Source organism: Canis aureus, chromosome 14, assembly GCF_053574225.1.
Source record: "Canis aureus isolate CA01 chromosome 14, VMU_Caureus_v.1.0, whole genome shotgun sequence".
Lineage (NCBI taxonomy): Eukaryota > Metazoa > Chordata > Mammalia > Carnivora > Canidae > Canis > Canis aureus.
Window position 1 is genome coordinate 22155593 of NC_135624.1, and position 17973 is coordinate 22173565.

At 36.9% G+C, this 17973-nt stretch overlaps 1 protein-coding gene across 4 annotated transcripts in view; it reads left to right on the top strand.

Annotated features, from left to right (window-relative positions):
• Positions 1-17973, top strand: part of COL14A1 (collagen type XIV alpha 1 chain) — a 216711-nt gene that overhangs the window by 58803 nt on the left and 139935 nt on the right. For all 4 annotated transcript variants that reach the window (XM_077847081.1, XM_077847080.1, XM_077847079.1 and 1 more), the window contains exons 6-12: positions 1623-1778; positions 2602-2721; positions 4233-4397; positions 7568-7729; positions 15194-15345; positions 16523-16652; positions 17398-17543. In XM_077847081.1, the coding sequence (XP_077703207.1) occupies positions 1623-1778; positions 2602-2721; positions 4233-4397; positions 7568-7729; positions 15194-15345; positions 16523-16652; positions 17398-17543 (1031 nt within the window). The remainder of the gene's footprint in view (positions 1-1622; positions 1779-2601; positions 2722-4232; positions 4398-7567; positions 7730-15193; positions 15346-16522; positions 16653-17397; positions 17544-17973) is intronic.

Sequence of the window (17973 nt, forward strand, 5' to 3'; positions counted from 1 at the left end):
TCCCTTCTGGTAAAAGGATCTAGGTATTCCTTGCATACTTATGTCTGGGAGGGGGAAGAAAACTAAGATTTTTCGGGAATAATGTAGTCTGGTAGGTGCAGGGGTATCTGTTATATTGCCTACCCCAAACATAGTAGGTTGATTATTTTTCCCTGCTGGAAAAATTTAGTCAGTTTATTCATAAACACTTCTGTGTTTCAGTTTTCAGTACATAAACTGTATTGTATTTCAAATATTGTTTTACTGTCATTTTAATGTTAGAAAACACACGAAATAGGGATTTGCTGGGCAACTTCAAGAAGTTGACATGGACACAAAGATACACACACTGTTCATGATCACCAGTCCTAATATGAACATTGAGCAAAGTTAAGGAGCCCATTTGAAAGCACAAACTAGAGTAGGAAGCAATGCTACTAAAGGTGCTAACAAGACTGCAAATCTCTACAGGTTCTGAACTACATGAAGACTATTTTAATACCTTGGCTCTGTGTGACAACATGTAGTCAAGCACAGACCTACCATACTGCCCACAGCCTCCTCGTTTGTTGCAAAGATCAACTCCAGTTGTGATTTTCTCTAAGGGTCTCTAAGTATTACTCTGGCTCCTGGCATCCTTTTCTAGCTCCTTATTCTAAAGCCTAATTGAGCCATTTAAAAAAATCAAATGCTAAATGATTTTTAGGGACAAAATCTTATTGTCACATGCAGTATGCTAAAGAATTTGAATATAGGGAAACTCCTGGGCCTTTTCCCAATTTTCTTCTTCCACAAACCCTTCCTACTTTGACAAAGGCCTGCATACTTTTCTTTTTTAAACCAAATTTATTTAAATTCAATTAGCCAACATATAGTAAGTACCTCATTAGTTTCAGGTGTAGAGTTCAGTAATTCATCAGTTGCATATAACATCCAGTGCTCATCACATCACATTGTGTACCTTTCTTTTTTTTGTAAATATTTTATTTATTTATTCATGGAGACACACAGAGACAGGCAGAGACATAGGCAGAGGGAGAAGCAGGCTCCCTGCAGAGCCTGATGCAGCGCTTGATCCCAAGACCCAGGGATCACTCCTTGAGCGAAGGCAGACGCTCAGCCACTGAGCCACTCAGGTGCCCTTACCTTTCTTAGATTAAATGCATGGCATGCATAGATTAAATTCAGGAAGCCCCTGTTTCTTTTATATCACTTCCGCCAGCATGCGCTTATCAGGAGAGCTGCCTCTCTGTTTTCTGGCCATCATCCCATCTCTGCTGAATCCTTCACCACTGGTTGCTAAGACCTTTCCTGGAAAGAATCTACAGGCTAAAACCCAAAGCTGGATGATTTTTCACAGACACTACTTTTCTAAAATACGCAGAAGGCTTGAGTTGCCAGGACAGTGTGAACCTGCCAGTGTTTTGCTAACTATTTCCAGAACACTGACTCTGCTGCCAGCTGTTACCACAATTTTTTCCTAGTAAGAATGCATTTAAGGGAAGGGTTGTAAAAACATGGTTGCTTTAATGGGAATTTTATTGTATTATTAGCACTAAGTTATCTGAAAGATATAAAATAGGATCACTTTTTTAAAAAGTTGCAGAAGTGATATAGAAATTTTTCTGGTTTGTGCTTTGCAGAAGTGAAGTTTTTCTGTGAAATTCCAGCTATTGCTGATATTGTAATCCTGGTGGATGGTTCATGGAGTATTGGAAGATTCAACTTCAGACTGGTTCGGCTTTTCTTGGAAAACCTGGTTACAGCATTCAATGTGGGCTCAGAGAAGACACGAATTGGTACATGTTCTGTTGTTAGCAGAAGTCAGCTGTCAGTGTAAATCTGCTGGGAAGCTTCATAAGAGATTTCAAAAACTTTACGGAGCGACATTCAGAATTATAGGATCAACTTTCATGATATTCCTAAGAGCACAAGTTTGGATCAATGAATTCGTGCTAATTTATGCTGAAGGATGCTGTCATTCAATTAATTATTGAACACATTTCGGTTTTCTAAAAAGTCAAAATGTTGTCTGCCTAATAATAATAATAACAAAGTTGTAACAGGTTTAAGAATTTTTCAGGTAGAAGTTTCCTTCTTATTTAAAAGAAACAGCTGAATCCATTGGAATTTTGAACTAAGAAAATTGGGAATTGGAAATAGTTTTATAGTACAAAATAATCTCTGCCAAGTTAATTCTAGCCAAGATAAAAAGAAAAGGTTATAAAGCTTTGAGCAATATATTCACTTTATCATATAGAGTCTCATAGTTTCACTTTTAAATAGCCATTAAGGAAAGTCCTTCCTTTGAGGACAAAAATGAACCAGTAAATTAGAGGTTTTATCTACAAATACAATCAGATTTGTTTTTTAAATACCAAGTACCTAATTAGGTGCTCACTACTAAATGGCTAGAAAACATGTACATTCCTCCTGTCCCAAGATATGTCCAAACTAATTCCTTAAATTGATGCCAAGAATTCTTTTTGAAATTACATAGTGAAGCAGAGAAAGAATTGCTAAAAAGATCAGGCCCTTTATTATTCTGGTTTCACAAATAGTCCACTAGATGCTTGAGTTAACCCATCATTTCTGGTTGGGCTATCTCATCTTTTTTACCAGGTCTTGCACAGTACAGCGGTGACCCCAGAATAGAGTGGCACTTGAATGCCTTTAACACAAAGGATGAGGTCATTGAAGCCGTCCGAAATCTACCATACAAGGGAGGAAATACGCTAACAGGTATGGTATGTTTCATTCATTTCATGTTTTTAGCAACATATCTTGCCAAAGATTAGTTTCATTTCTTAATCTGCCACTTTATAAGACTTGGTCTAGTATTTTTAAACCAAACTAAAATCTAAAATTCTTAGATGGCTTCTTTTCTCAAACTTAGCATTAAGAATTAAAACCTAGACCCCCCCCCCCAAAAATAAAATAAAACCCAGACCCGCCCCCCGCCCCCCCCCATTCCTTTCGCTGTGTGAATGTAATGTCTCCAGAAGGACTTGGCTGGGCCAGGAAGAGATGGAGCAATCCTGGATGCTGACAATCTTCAGCGACTGTCTTAGCTGCGGGTGTCTTAGCTTTTGCCAGTTCATTTCCCTTCCTCTTTTCTCCTCTAGCCACCCCATCATTCTATTTATTTATTTATTTATTTAGACTTTATTTATTTATTTATTTTAGAAAGAGAGAATGCATGTGCACCAGTGGGGGGAGGGGCAGAGAGAGAGAGAGCGCATTCCAAGCAGACTCTGTCCTGAGCTCAGAGCCTGAAGTGGGACTCAATCCCAGGACCCTGAGATCATGACCTGAGCTGAAATCAAGAGTTGGACGCTCAACCAACTGAGCCACCCAGGGCTTCTAGCCATCCCATCATTTTAAGTGAAAACAAATTTTTACCTTATTTACTTTCAAGGAAGGTATTTTCTTTGCCTTATTCTATAAGCAGTAGTGTCATGAAAATATTTGTGCATCCCTGGCTCACCCATTTTTTGATAAACAAGGAATATAAGAATATCTAGATTATAATTATTCCAGCCACAAGGGGTTGTCACAGGTTTTAACCTTAGTACCTGGTATTTTCTTCTATGGGTGCACAATGTAGATACTCATTTTAGAGAGTAGTGATGCTATCATTGACTTTTAAGTAAGCCATTGAAATCTTGATAATTGCTTTGCCAGTTTGAGGCATAATCTTTTTGTTAAAAGCAGGAAACTTTATTAAACACAAATCTTATAACAGTATTGCAGCATGTATTATTTTTTTCTGAATGAAAAGTGTCACACTCAAAAGGCAGGAATTCAGTGATCATTTTGGATCTGCCTCCACTATCCCTAAAAAAAGAAAGAGAATTTGGTTCTTTAGACCATCATAAACAAGGTTTTGTTAATATTTAGGATTGTTGCTTCTGTGTGGGTATTCCTGCTTTATCCTAAATTATAAAGGTTTAGGTTTTCTTGTACTTAATTCTGTAAACATCTATTGGCGATGAATTTAATGTTCTTTATAAATGCTAGCTTCTGAAATGATGGACTATTCAGTTATTTATGTTATCTGTATTCTGGTGGATTTTAGGTTTTCATCAGGTCTGTTGAGAAAAAGGTCATTGTAAAAATGAAGATGAAAGTTCATATCTTTTGAAAAACTTTTAGCTCAATAAGTTACTCATCTTGTGGTTACATTTTTCAGAATTGGAAAGCTTTTTATTAGAGGTGGTTGGTTTGTTTTATTTTCTCCTGTTTTCCCCCAGGTCTTGCTTTGAACTACATTTTTGAAAATAGCTTTAAACCAGAAGCAGGAGCAAGGACTGGAGTATCCAAAATTGGCATTTTAATCACAGATGGAAAGTCCCAAGATGATATAATTCCACCATCTAGAAACCTTCGTGAATCTGGTGTAGAACTGTTTGCTATAGGTATGTACTTTTTGTGGTCCTATTTCAACAATGGGCACAGACACACAACCACTTAAAACAATATATAGTGCAAAGTACACTTCATTGAAAGCCAGGAGACCTGAATAGTTTGTAGTCCTGGCTCTAGTGGTAGCCAGTCTTGTGCTCTGAGCCCAACATCATTACATTTAAGATTGAAGCGGTGGTAACTTTCATGTACCCCATAGCATGAGAATCTCTGGATGAGATGCCATCCATAAAGTACTGTGAAAAGCATAAAGTAGCATGCAAAGGTTAGGTCATGTTTGTTAGCTTTTAATTAGTAAGGACTTTCTCTCTTTTAAAGAAAGATTTATTTATTTATTTGAAAGATTGTGTGAGAGAGAGAGAGCGTGCACACACATAGAAGGGTAGGGCAGAGGGTGAGGGAGAGAATCTCAAGCAAACTCCCTGCTGAGCTCAGAGCCTGACCCAGACTTGATTTCAAGACCCTGAAATCATGAGCTGAGCTGAAACCACGAGGTGGATGCATAACCAACTAAGCCACCCAGGCACCCCAGGACTTTCTCTTTAGTATCACATTATAGCAATCTCTTCTCTGGTAGTATAGAGGAGAAACCAGTTTATTGTTTTCAAGGGATTAAGGTCCTGCAGCTATTTGGAAAGCATAAAGTTCTAGCTATGCAATATTATTTCTTTGAAACTAACTCTCTATAAGGTATCACCCTTGTGGAAAAGGAGACATGTGGCACACATTCAGGATAACTGCAAACCATTTAGATGATGCAACTTCGCTCTTGATGAAAATATTTACAGTTTCTTTGGCAGCAGGAAGGTCTTTTACTTAGTAGAGACCAACCAAAACAAACCAAAATAAAACAAAACAAAATCCCCAAACAAGAAACAGTTCATCTGACCCATTCCTAGATTTTCTATTGGAAATGTAGTTTATAGAGTGCTGCATTCAAGATGTTTGTGCTTAAATGCTGTGTGCCGGGCATTGTGGTGGGTGCTGGGACACGAAGATGAGCAAGGCAAAATCCTTACAGAACAAATTCCTTCCAAGTCATCATGACCTCTTCTTCCCTTTCCCAAGCTGTTTGCAACAAACTATTCAGTTTGGAAAGATGAGAGAGAGAGATAGTAGAGATTTGGGACTAGCTCCCCTAGAATATACTTTTTGTCATTGGTGATGGTGGTAGGGTTTTTTTTCCCCAGGATATTCTTATATGAATGCAAACTTGTTGATTTTACCTAAAAGTCATCAAAAGCATTACTGACATTAAACTGCTTGTCTCTTTAAGTACTCAGTGTTATTTTGTTCCTGTGCACACAGATCCAGCTGTATATTTTAGAAGCTTTTGTTGAAATCCTTCAGGCAGGAAACATCAGAGAAATTAATCAATTTTTTTTTTACTATACTATCCTTTTGTCCATCAGAGGCAATCTTTTTAAAGATTTTATTTATTCATTTGACAGAGAGAAAGAGAGAGCACAAGCAGGAGGAGCAGTAGTCAAAGGGAGAGGGAGAAGCAGGCTCCCTGCTGAGCAGGGGGTCCCTTGTAGGGCTCCATCCCAGGACCCAGGATTAACCACTGAGCCACCCAGGCGTCACCAAGGGAAATCTTTATAGACGACAAACTAATGGGATTAATTTATGTGTTTAGTTTCCATTCTGTGGTCTTGTTGATAATAAATGGATGAGTTTTGAAACAAAACTTTGTGTGAACTCATACAGATGTAATTTGGACTTTTTCTTTGGAAATTACCTGGAAATCATTAGTATTTATTATCTTATAACCCTCTAAAGCACATAGTTCAGAGACAGCCAACACTTTGTCACTTAATATGTCAAAGTTGGAAGATAAATTAAATGGCACAGCCAGGCATCTGAGAAGTCATTCATGTTACCCTAGGTAATCTCCCTTCCTTGCTTCCATAGTACCTTAAAAAAATACCCTTAGATGATTGCAATGATGGATTTATAAAGAAAGGCTCCTTGTTTGCTAAACCCTGGGGAAGAGAAATCTACCTCTACGCCCATAAAACCCAACCCCATGCCTTCCTTTTCTATTTAAAATTTCTCTTACTTGTTTTAATGGTTGATCTTCTGAGAAGGGGTGTGTTATAGTAGTTAAGAGGATATGACTTTGGATCTAGATTACCTGGTGGGAACTCCAGCTATACACCTACTGCTGTGTTCCCTTGAGCAAGTTAATTAACTTCTCTGTGCAACAGTTTACTGATTCATATACTGGGGGGAAACAATAGTGCCAGACTCATAGGGTTGATTGTTAGGATTGAATGCATTTATACACCTAAACCATTGCAGTTCCTGGGGCATAGCAGGTACCCTCTAAGTGTTAGCATCTACTGCTAAGACAGACTGGAAAAGTTGCGTGGAGCTGAAGGTTTTGTGTCTCACTCTGTTTCCTGCTATATTCCAAACACCCAGAATTGTGCTTGACTTGTAGCAATGGAATTCTACAAATATTGTGGAAGAAGCAGAGCTTCCCTATTTGCATTAGCAAAATTGCAGTGGTTACTAGTCAGCCAGTTGTACTTGAATATGTTAAAAAATTTTTTCCCAAGCTTTCCTTTAATGCTATATAATGGTACTGTAAATATTAAAAATATATATATATTTAATTTTTATTCTACAGTTACTCTTAATTTAAGTAAAATTATTTTATAGAACTTTAAACCAAAGGTTTTGTTAGTTTAGAATGCTGGTTTAATTATTATTGCCTCTGCAATATTCATCCAAGACAGAAGTTGGTGTTTTTTTTAAGATTATTTATTTATTTATTCATGAGAGACACACAGAGAGGCAGAGACATAGGTAGAGGGAGAAGCAGGTTCCCTGTGGGGAGCCTGATATGGTGCTTGATCCCAGAACCCTGGGATCATGACCTGAGCCAAAGGCAGACGCTCAACCATGGAGCCACCCAGGTGCCCCAGAAGTTAGTTTCATTAACACATTATCTGTTAAGATACACCTAAGTTAGGATGTAATCATTTAAAAATGATTCTGAAGGTGAATTTTACAAAACTGACATGAGATGCACCTCTTGAAAGGAGCAGATGCTTCGATGGCAGGGGGTACTGATGGGCTCAGGACAGGCTCATGGAGGTTGGTTTTTCAAATGGGGCATGAGTGTGACAACCCTCCCTGTTGTCCTCAATGTAAGGGGTGAAAAACGCGGATGAGAATGAGCTGCGGGAGATCGCCTCTGAACCAGACAGCACTCATGTGTACAATGTCGCCGAATTTGACCTGATGCACACAGTAGTGGAGAGCCTGACCAGGACTGTCTGCTCCCGGGTGGAAGAACAAGACAGAGAGATCAAAGGTAAAGCGAGGAACAGAAGGCGGTCATTCTGTGCATGTGGATATTACTCTTCAAAAGTCTATCGTGGATTATGAAAATTCTCATCATTTTTCATGCTGACTTTCTAAATAGAATCCTTATTCCCCTAAGACATGAATCATCAGACTAGAAAGGGAATATACTGACATCCCATGGGGGAGGAATAGTTTAACTACTACATAATTTTCTCCATAGTGTTACATTTAGACCATCATGTTTTTTTTTTTTTTTAACTAAACTTTGGATTTTGAAGTAATTGTACAGGCACATAAAATTTTAAGAAAAATGTAAAGAGAGATCGTGTCCACTTTGCCAGTTCCCCTTAATGGTAACATACTTCCAAAACTACAGTACAGTATCGCAGGCAGGATACTGGATTTGGTAGCCACAATACAGAACACTTCCATCACCATGGGGATCGTTCCTGTTGTCCTTTTATGGCCAATTCACTCATCTCTATCCACAACCTCTCCCTTACCCCAGACAACCACTGATTGGTGCTCCATCTCTAAATATTTTTTCATTTTGAAAATATTGTATAAATGGAATTATGCAGTATGTAATATCTGGGGACTAGTTTTTTTTTTTTTTCATTCAGGATAATTCCCTGGCCATTCATCCTACTTGTTGCATGTATCAGTAGCTCTTTCCTTTTTATGGCTGTGTCATATTCCATGGTATGGATGAACCAGTCTGTTTAACCATGAACAAATTGGAAGTCAATCAGAGAAAGACAAATACCATATGATTTCATTCATATGTGGAATTTAGGAAACAGAACAGATGACATAGGAGGAGGAAGGGAAAAATGAAATAAGATGAAATCAGAGAGAGTGACAAACCATAAGAGACTTTTAACTCTAGGAAACAAACAGAGTTACTAGAGGGGAGGTGAGTACGGGGATGGGGTACCTGGGTAACAGGCTTGAAGGAGGGCATGTGACAGAATGAGCACTGGGTGTGATATGCAGCTCATGAATCGCTGAACTCAACTTCTGAAACTAATAATACACTCTATGTTAATTAATTAATTTTAAATAAAATACAATTATTTTTTAAAAAGGAAGAAAGACATCTGGGTCGTTTCCATTTTTGGCTGTTACAAACAAATCTGCTATGAATGTTGATGTAGGTTCTGGTGTAAATATAAGTTTTCATTTCTCTGGGATAATGCCCAGGCTGCAATTGCTGCATCATATTGTAGTAGCACACTTAGTTTAGCTTAGTGTTAAGAAACTGCACCCTGTTTACCAGGGTGGCTGCAGCATTCTGCATTCCCACCAGCAATATATAAGTGCTTATGTTTCTGTGCATTGTCACCAATATGTGTTGTTGTTAACACGCTTTATTTTAGGCATTCTGATAAGTATGTAATCCTATCTCATTGTCAGTTTAATGTGCATTTCCCTAATGGCTAATGAAATTGGACATTTTTTTGCATGCTTATTTCACATATGCATTTGCTCTTTGGCTGTTCATGTCTTTTGCCCATTTTCTAATTAGTTAGTTGGGTGTGCATGTGTTAAGTTTTTAACCATTGAGTTTGGACAATTCATTTATATTCTAGCTACAAATCCTTTGTTAGATATATGGATTGTTACTATTTTCCCCCAACCTGTAGCCTATCTGCTCATCTTTTTAACAAGGTCTTTTGAAGAGCAAAAGTTTTAAATGAGGTCCAATTTATCAGTTTTTCATTATATGGTTATTGCTTTTAGTATCAAGTTGAAGGATTATTTGGCCATAAATGTTAAAAATTTTCTTTTGTAGTTTTATTCTAAAATGTTTTACATTAAGTCCATGACCTAGGTTAACGTTTTGTAAAAGATTTTAAGTTTAGTTCAAGGCCTGTTTTTTCTTTCTTTCTTTCTTTCTTTCTTTCTTTCTTTCTTTCTTTCTTTCTTTCTTTCTTTTCTTTTCTTCTTTCTTTTTTTGCCTATCAGCATACTACTTCCTGTAAATGCTCCATTTCTGCCATTGAATTGCTTTGCACCTTGTTAAATATTAGTTGGGCAAATTTTTGTTGGTTTATATCTGGATTCTTTATTCTGTTCTTTTGGGTCTATGAGTCTAACCCTCTTTCAATATTATACAATTTTGATTTGCTGTAGCTATATAAGTCTTGAGATCCGATAGACTGAATTCTCCCACTTGATTATTGTTTGAAAATTCCATTCAGTATTTTTTTTTAAATTTTTATTTATTTATGATAGTCACACACAGAAAGAAAGAGAGGCAGAGACCCAGGCAGAGGGAGAAGCAGGCTCCATGCACCGGGAGCCCGACATGGGATTCAATCCCGGGTCTCCAGGATTGCGCCCTGGGCTAAAGGCAGGCGCCAAACCGCTGCGCCACCCAGGGATCCCTCCATTCAGCATTTCACTTTCTTTACCTTTCCATACAAATGTTAGAAAAATCTTTATTCTACAAAATATCTTGTTGGACTTTTGTTAATCACTACTGAGTGGAGAATCCAGTCCTCAAACATGGTAAATTTCTCCATTTGTTTAGATATCCTTTGATTTCTTCATCAGCATTTTGTAGTTTTCAGGATACAAGTTCTATACAGGTTTTATTCTGTATACATCTCAGTATTTAATTTCTTTTGAGAAATTTTAGTTATATTTTATTTTTTATTTTGGTGTCCACATGATCATTGCAAGTATATATGGATACAATTACATTTTTGTATGTTTATTTTGTATCCAATAACCTTATTATCTGAATTTGCTAATTAATCAAGAATTTTCCCTTTAGATTTTCAGGGATTTTTCTACATAGGAAATAAATCATATCCTTTGCAAATAGATAGTTTTATTTCTTTGCTTTTGATCTCTGTGCTTTTTATTTTCTTGCCTTTTTACTGGCTAAAATTTCCCATACTATGTTGAGTAAGAGTGATGATAAGAATAAACATCTTTGCCTTCTACCCCATCTTATGGGGGAGACTCTCTGCTTTTCAAAGAATTGGTTCCTTCCATAGAATTTGTAGAATATATGTGTGGAGTTATTCAGAGTATTCCCTTATTATTCATTTGATGTCTGCGGGGTCTCTAGTGATAGTCTGTGGGTTTTTTTCCCTGATGTTGGTAATTATTGTCTTCTCTCTCTCTCTCTCTCTCTTTTTTTTTTTCTTTCTCAGGCTTGCTAGAGCTTTGTTCATTAGGGAAAAAAAAACTTTTCAAAGAGCTGGCTCTTGGTTTCATAGATTTTTCTCTATTTTTACTCTGTTTTTGATTTCATTGATTTCTTCACTTATTTTTCTTATTTTCTTTCTTTTACTGGTTTTGAGTTTTTCTTGCTCATGCTTTTCTAGATTGTTGAGATGAGAACTTAGATTATGGATTTGCCATGTTTCTGCTTTGTCTAATGTAATTACTAAAAATGCTATAATTTTCCTTGTCAACACTGCTCTAGCAGTGCTCTACAAATTTTGATATGTTGTATTTTCATTTTCATTCATTTCAAAATATTTTTTTATCTTCTTTGACCTGTCTTACTTGACCCATTGATTATTTGGAAATGGTTGTTTAAAGTTTCAGGGTGTTTGGGTGTTTTTCTGTTACCTTTTTGTGATTGGTTTCTTTTTTTTTAAATTATTTATTTATTTATGATAGTCACACAGAGAGAGAGAGAGGCAGAGACACAGGCAGAGGGAGAAGCAGGCTTCATGCACTGGGAGCCCGACGTGGGATTCGATCCCGGGTCTCCAGGATCGTGCCCTGGGCCAAAGGCAGGCGCCAAACCGCTGCGCCACCCAGGGATCCCTTGTGATTGGTTTCTAAATGATAATTGATTTCACTGTCATTAGAGAACACACTCTGTGTAATTTTTATTGTTTTAAATTTTCTGAGGTTTGTTTTATGGCCTAGGATATGGTTTATCTTGCTATATACTCTGTGGGTGCTTGAAAAGGACATATATTCTGCTATTGTCATGTGCAATGTTCTATAAATTTTGACTGGATGGTTGGTTGATGGTCTTGTTGAGTTCTATATCATTGCTAATTTTTCTGTCCACCATCTTATCAATAGTTGAGAGAGAGAGATATTGAAGTCTCCATCTATAAAGGTGGACTTGTCTATTTCTTCTTTCAGTTCTATCAGTTTTTAGTTTATATATTTTGCAGCTTTTTGGTGCACACACATTTAGAATACTATGTTTTCTTGATGGATTAGCTACTTATTATTATGTAATGTCCCTCTATATCTTTACTAATTTTATTTGTTCTGAGGTTTACTTTATCTGATACTAGTATAGCCATTTCTAGTTCCTTTCGATTAATGTTTATATGATATAACTTTTTAAATCCATTTATGCTCAACCAACCTATATCATATTTGAAGTGGATTTTAGATAGACAACATATAATTGGTCATATGTTGTAATCCACTCGGCTAATATCCTTCTTTTAATTGGTATTTTGGGCCATTTCCATTTAATGTAATAATAGACATGATGGGGCTTAAGCCTAATATTTAGTTTATTGTTGGTTTTTTCCCCTTGCTGTTCTCTCTGATTTTCATTTCTCTGTGTTCCTTATTTTCTTTCCCTGTGGGTTACTTACAGTTTTTATAATTTTATTTTTATTTATTCATAGTGTTTTTTTTCTGGAATCTTTTTGTATAGCTTTGTTGGTGGTTGTTGTAAGTATAATATTATATAGTCATATAACTCATTCCAGTCTGCTGCTATTGACACTTAGCAGTTTGAGTGAAGTGTAAAAACCTTACCTCCCTTCACGTCCCCTTATCATATTTGTGTATAATATAGTTGGCTTAAATACCCCCTCTATATATTCAGAAACACATCTGAAAGTATTATAATTCTTCAATCATAAAACATAATTTAGAGAACTCAAAAGGAGAAGTAAAATGTATTAATCCATATTTTTGTGTCCTCATTCTTTCTTCCTTTCTGTGGCCCTAGGCTTCTGGTTTTTCATTATTTTCTTTCTGTTTAAAGAACTTCCTTTAGTCATTCTTTTAGTATAGGTCTGCTGGTGGAAAATTCTTTTAATTATTAATTTTATTTCATCTGAGAATGTGTTGATTTTCCCTTCGTTCTTGAAAGATATTTGTGCTAGATATAGAGTTCGGGGTTGGCAGCTCTTTTAATGCTTGAAAAATGTGCCAATTTCTTCTGCCCTACATGATTTCTGATGATAAATCTGCTGTGATTAGAATTTCCTTCCACTATAGTTAAGGTGTCATTTGTTCCACATAGCTTTCAAGATTTTTCTTTTGTGTTTGGTTTTCAAAAGTTTGAGGGATCCCTGGGTGGCGCAGCGGTTTGGCGCCTGACTTTGGCCCAGGGCGCGATCCTGGAGACCCGGGATCGAATCCCATGTCGGGCTCCCGGTGCATGGAGCCTGCTTCTCCCTCTGTCTATGTCTCTGCCTCTCTCTCTCTGTGACTATCATAAATAAATAAAAAAATTAAAAAAAAAAGTTTGACTATGATATGCCTTGGTGTGAGTTTCTGTGGCTCTATCCGGGACCATTTACTCATTTCCTTGAATCTGTAATTTATAGTTTTTGCCAAATTTGGAAAAATTTCAGTCATTATTTCTTTAAGTACTAACCCATCACTAGATCTCCTCCAACAACATCCCAAAGAGGAAGGGGAGTGGTGCTTTAGTACTAGTAGGTGGGGTTGGATGTCCAAGCTCTCCTTATGGTCTCCACTTGTATCACAGATAGGGATGTGGTAGAAAGACTTGTTACCATCTGTCAGGGATGATTATCTCTCTTCCCTACTTAGTCTTTTCTTACACTACTCTGGCTGTGGGCTGGGAAGGGCTGAATGCTGGGACATGCCATTACAGCCAAGAAAGTTGAGAGTGTTGACTCCCCACTTGGCCTTTGCTGACATGAATAGAGGTGGGGCCACAGGTTTTTGTGTGCTATTTGTCTAGAGTAGAGCAGTTATTGCCTAAAATTGTTCTATCTTGGCAGGCTGGCCCTTTCCTTGTCCTTTGGCTAGAGAGAGCAGGCTTTGTTGGGGCTTTTTTTTGTCTGTATCTATTGGTATTTCTAGGTAGTTAGATTCTTTAACTCCATGTCTAGGACATATGAGGTAAAAGGAAAACTCTGGGGACCCATCACTATATCATTCCTTGGGTTCTGCAATCTCTTACCCACATACTTTCTTCTCTCTTTTAGTGTCTTCTTATGCTTGTCTTATTACATAATTTCCAGAATTTTTAGTTGTACTTAGCAGAAATAATAGGGAAAGTACATCAGTCCTATCTTCCTGTGCTTCCATGATGAAGCACAACCATCATGTACTTTTTAACCTTTGTCTGTTATGATATCATTGATCTAGAGGTTATATCTGGCTTATAGGGATATGAACTGAGAAGGTAATATCAGGATCCTCCTTTGAGAATTTGGTTTTATTTCTTGCCTTCATTGTGTTCAGGGTGTGGAATGATTCTATTTGGCTACATCTCTTCCATCATTCCTCTTTCTCTGGACCAGATCTCTTGGGATAGGTTGGACAGCCAAGCAATAGTTTCTTGAATACATTTCTCTGAGCTTCTTAATGAGACTATTTTAGAGACCAATTTTTCCCACAAAAAAACTCTATACCTGTGGTTTTTGATAGAGCATATAATATAGTTCCTGGCTATAGTTGTGTTCAATACATATGTTTTTTTTCTCATTAATATGGTTACTAAAGTCCCTTTGGGTAAGTCTCTAGAGGGTAAGAAATCCTAAAGTTCAAGGACTTTGAACTCTACATGCCCCAAATCTTTTATAGAGTCATTTGTTTTAACATGTATGTAACACAAACAAAGTGTTTACATAGTGTCTAGCTTATAGGGAACATTCAATATATGTTATGTTAGTTACCTTTTCTTCTCCTTTTACTTCTAGATACTGGCCATTTGTTGAACTGAAGGCTTCCATAAAGAGTCTGTATCCCTGATGCTTAAAAACACAGGCTCTTATGTCCAAAACTCAATTATCAATCTCAGCTCTGATACTTACTAATCGTGAAACTTGGTCACGTTATTTAACTTCATTGTGCCTTGGTTTTTCTTATCTACAGAATGGAAACAATAATAATAACTATTGAGAATTAAAATAATACTTCTAAAGAGCTCAGGAGAGTACCCTTAGATACACACATGGTCAACCATTGTTGTGTTTCTATGCTTTTTAAAAATTATCCTATGACAATGTCTTTAAGAAAGTTTCTTAGAGTCAAGGACTCTTATTTAAGTTTGTATCCTCAGAACCCAGCATAGTGATTGGTACATAATAGGCACTTAAGTGTTTCAATGAACAAATGCAGGTGTCAATAATTGAGTCAACTTGTCTAGAGATGAAATTTCAGAGGGAGCACGAGGTCAATAGTCATGTCTGACTAATGGAGTATCTTAGGCTCATGAGAAGTAACTTTGGGAAAGAGGTTCACTTTATGTGTTTCTCTACTTTAGCCTCAGCTCTTGCCACCATTGGGCCGCCTACAGAGCTGATTACTTCTGAAGTCACTGCCAGAAGCTTTATGGTTAACTGGACTCATGCCCCAGGAAAAGTGGAAAAATACAGAGTCGTGTATTATCCTGCCAGGGGTGGAAAACCAGACGAGGTAATAAGGAGACGATATTTTCAAACCATTATTTTCATTCTTTCAAGTCTTCCACAGTAGTGAAGACAAGACAGAAATGCATATATAAGGAGATTATTCTGTCACAAACATTTAAAATTCATTGGACTGAAATACATTTCCAAGTGTTTACTTTGTTCTCCCATCTCTCTGGTATGGCATTTATACTTTCTCCTCCCACCTCTATCAAATAACCCTCAGAACTGGTCATGTGTTCATTTCTTACATAACTTATTTTCACTTTTTTTCCTTTTTAAAATTAACAAGTTCTAAAGTAGAAGGAATCAGTAGTTAATTATATGGCCAGAACTCTTTTTTGCTATTCATGTATTCTTTCTATTTTGGAAGTGGTCTGGATTTTCTGCCTTAATGAAGTCTGTGTGTTCCAAATTATGTGGTCATATAGTCCTCCAAGGTTTGGGATTTCCTGGACACTTATCGAGACGAGTGCAATAGAGAAGCCATAATAAAGTATCTGTCGCTGGCCTTTTTCATGGTTTGGCCATCACAGGAGAGAACACCTATTGCCAGATGATTGGATCTTTCCCATTTCCTATCTCTGACAGAGTAATCCCAAGGAATATGTTAAAATGTGATGAACTCCCTCCCCCCCTTTTCTTGAAGTGAAAATCTTTTGTTGTTCTAACCTTTGATTGACCTCAGCATGTTTCATAATATTCTTATTTATTATGACAAGATTTTTAGGTTGGTGTGTGTGTGTGTGTGTGTGTGTGTGTGTGTGTTAGAGAAGCAGTAGATCAGGGATATTTAAATCATCTCGACTAAAAAAGAAGTCTTGAGTGCTTCCAGTGGTTCTATCTTTTTCATGCCTAATAAGCTCTTTAAATGCTTCCCAAAGCCCCATGGAAAAATATCACATGTCAACTGTTTTAAATGGAGGTGTTTAAGATAACAATTAGCCTGAGAAAGACACACTCCATTAGATATGAATTAATAAGGGACTTTTGGACATATTCCATAAAATGTATATCACTTCATGGAGGAATTCAAGGAGAATTGACTGCCACAGTGGAAAAGAGGATGTGGCACAAATAAAATATTTAATGACATGTTCTTGCTAGAAATGTTTTGCTTTTTGGTTTCAATTCTGCATGTGAGATATTCCACACTCTCATTCCTCGAACTGTTCTTTAATCAGGTGGTGGTGGATGGAAGTGTATCTTCCACGGTGTTGAAAAGCTTAATGTCTTTAACTGAATATCAGATAGCAGTCTTCGCAATATACGCTCACACGGCTAGTGAAGGCCTACGGGGAACCGAAACCACACGTATGTATTGAATTCTACCCCACATCTGACCTTGTACAGCATTGCTTAGGTGGCCTTTCTTAAACTGGAATTCTGCTCAGGTTGTATTGATGGCCATCCTGAATCCAATTCATAGGAAATAGTTGTGGTATTCTATGCAGTACTGACGCATGCTGCAGTTACAGTTTGCAGATGCTATTGAGAGGGACATTATAAAACTCTGCTTTGTTTAGGAGAGAGCAATCTTGTTGGTGAAGGGTGCAAAATACATGTATCAATTTAATAAACAAATATTTAGTGAATGTGTATTATGAACTAATTTAACCACTGACTCATTCACATCTCCTCACTGTCTCTGATTGCATTGATGGGTATATATTGACTCATGAATTTGTTCATCCGGCCACCCATTCTGTCTTTAAGTGACGCAATGACTGTTTTTAATAGCTGCTTCATATCAGACACTATGCTTGGCAATGGGCATAAAACAGTAGTCTGAGTAGTCACCTTGTTCTTGACTGGTTCCCAGAGAAATGTGCCCATCGTTGTAGTAGAATATAAGTAACTAGAAGATGTTGTTCCTGTTTTTAAGCATTCTTTATGTTTACCCTCTCAGAAGGGGTTTGCATGACTGTGTGAACCTATTTCAGGACGAATATTATCTGAAAAGTAAGCTATGTTTGCTTAGTAAATAGTAACACGTAGATACTTTGAAATAGACAGCATATTGATAGATGGGTGAACATTTAAAAAAAATCTCTTGCAGTTGCTTTACCCATGGTTTCCAACCTTGAACTGTACGATGTAACTGAGAACAGTCTGAGGGCAAAATGGAATGCAGTGCCTGGAGCATCAGGATACCTGATTCTCTATGCTCCTCTCACAGAGGGTCTGGCTGGGGATGAAAAAGAGGTAAGTATCTGCTGCCTACTAGAGTCCTAGAATCGTTGACTCCCTGAAAATAAGGTTTTTTAATTATTAAAGTTTAATGTATAAAATTTAGAAAATTCACATTAGTAAAAGGAGGAAAATTACTTGTAATCCCCCCACCTAGAAATACCTCTTATTAACACTTAATTAAGTCCTTTTTAATGATTTTTTAACACAACAAATGGGAATGATTTTGTAGTCTTTTGTTCTCATTTTGTTTATTATGAACATCTTTCCATACCATTAAATAATGTTTTATATGATTGTTTTAAATGGGTGTTATAGTATCACATTGTTGCTTTGTACTAGGTCAGGATCAATTAATTTCACGTTATTAGACATTAGGATAGTGTTGTATAAATATGCTTTTGTGATCATTCTTAACATATGACTTTATAAGGTTGTCAGATTA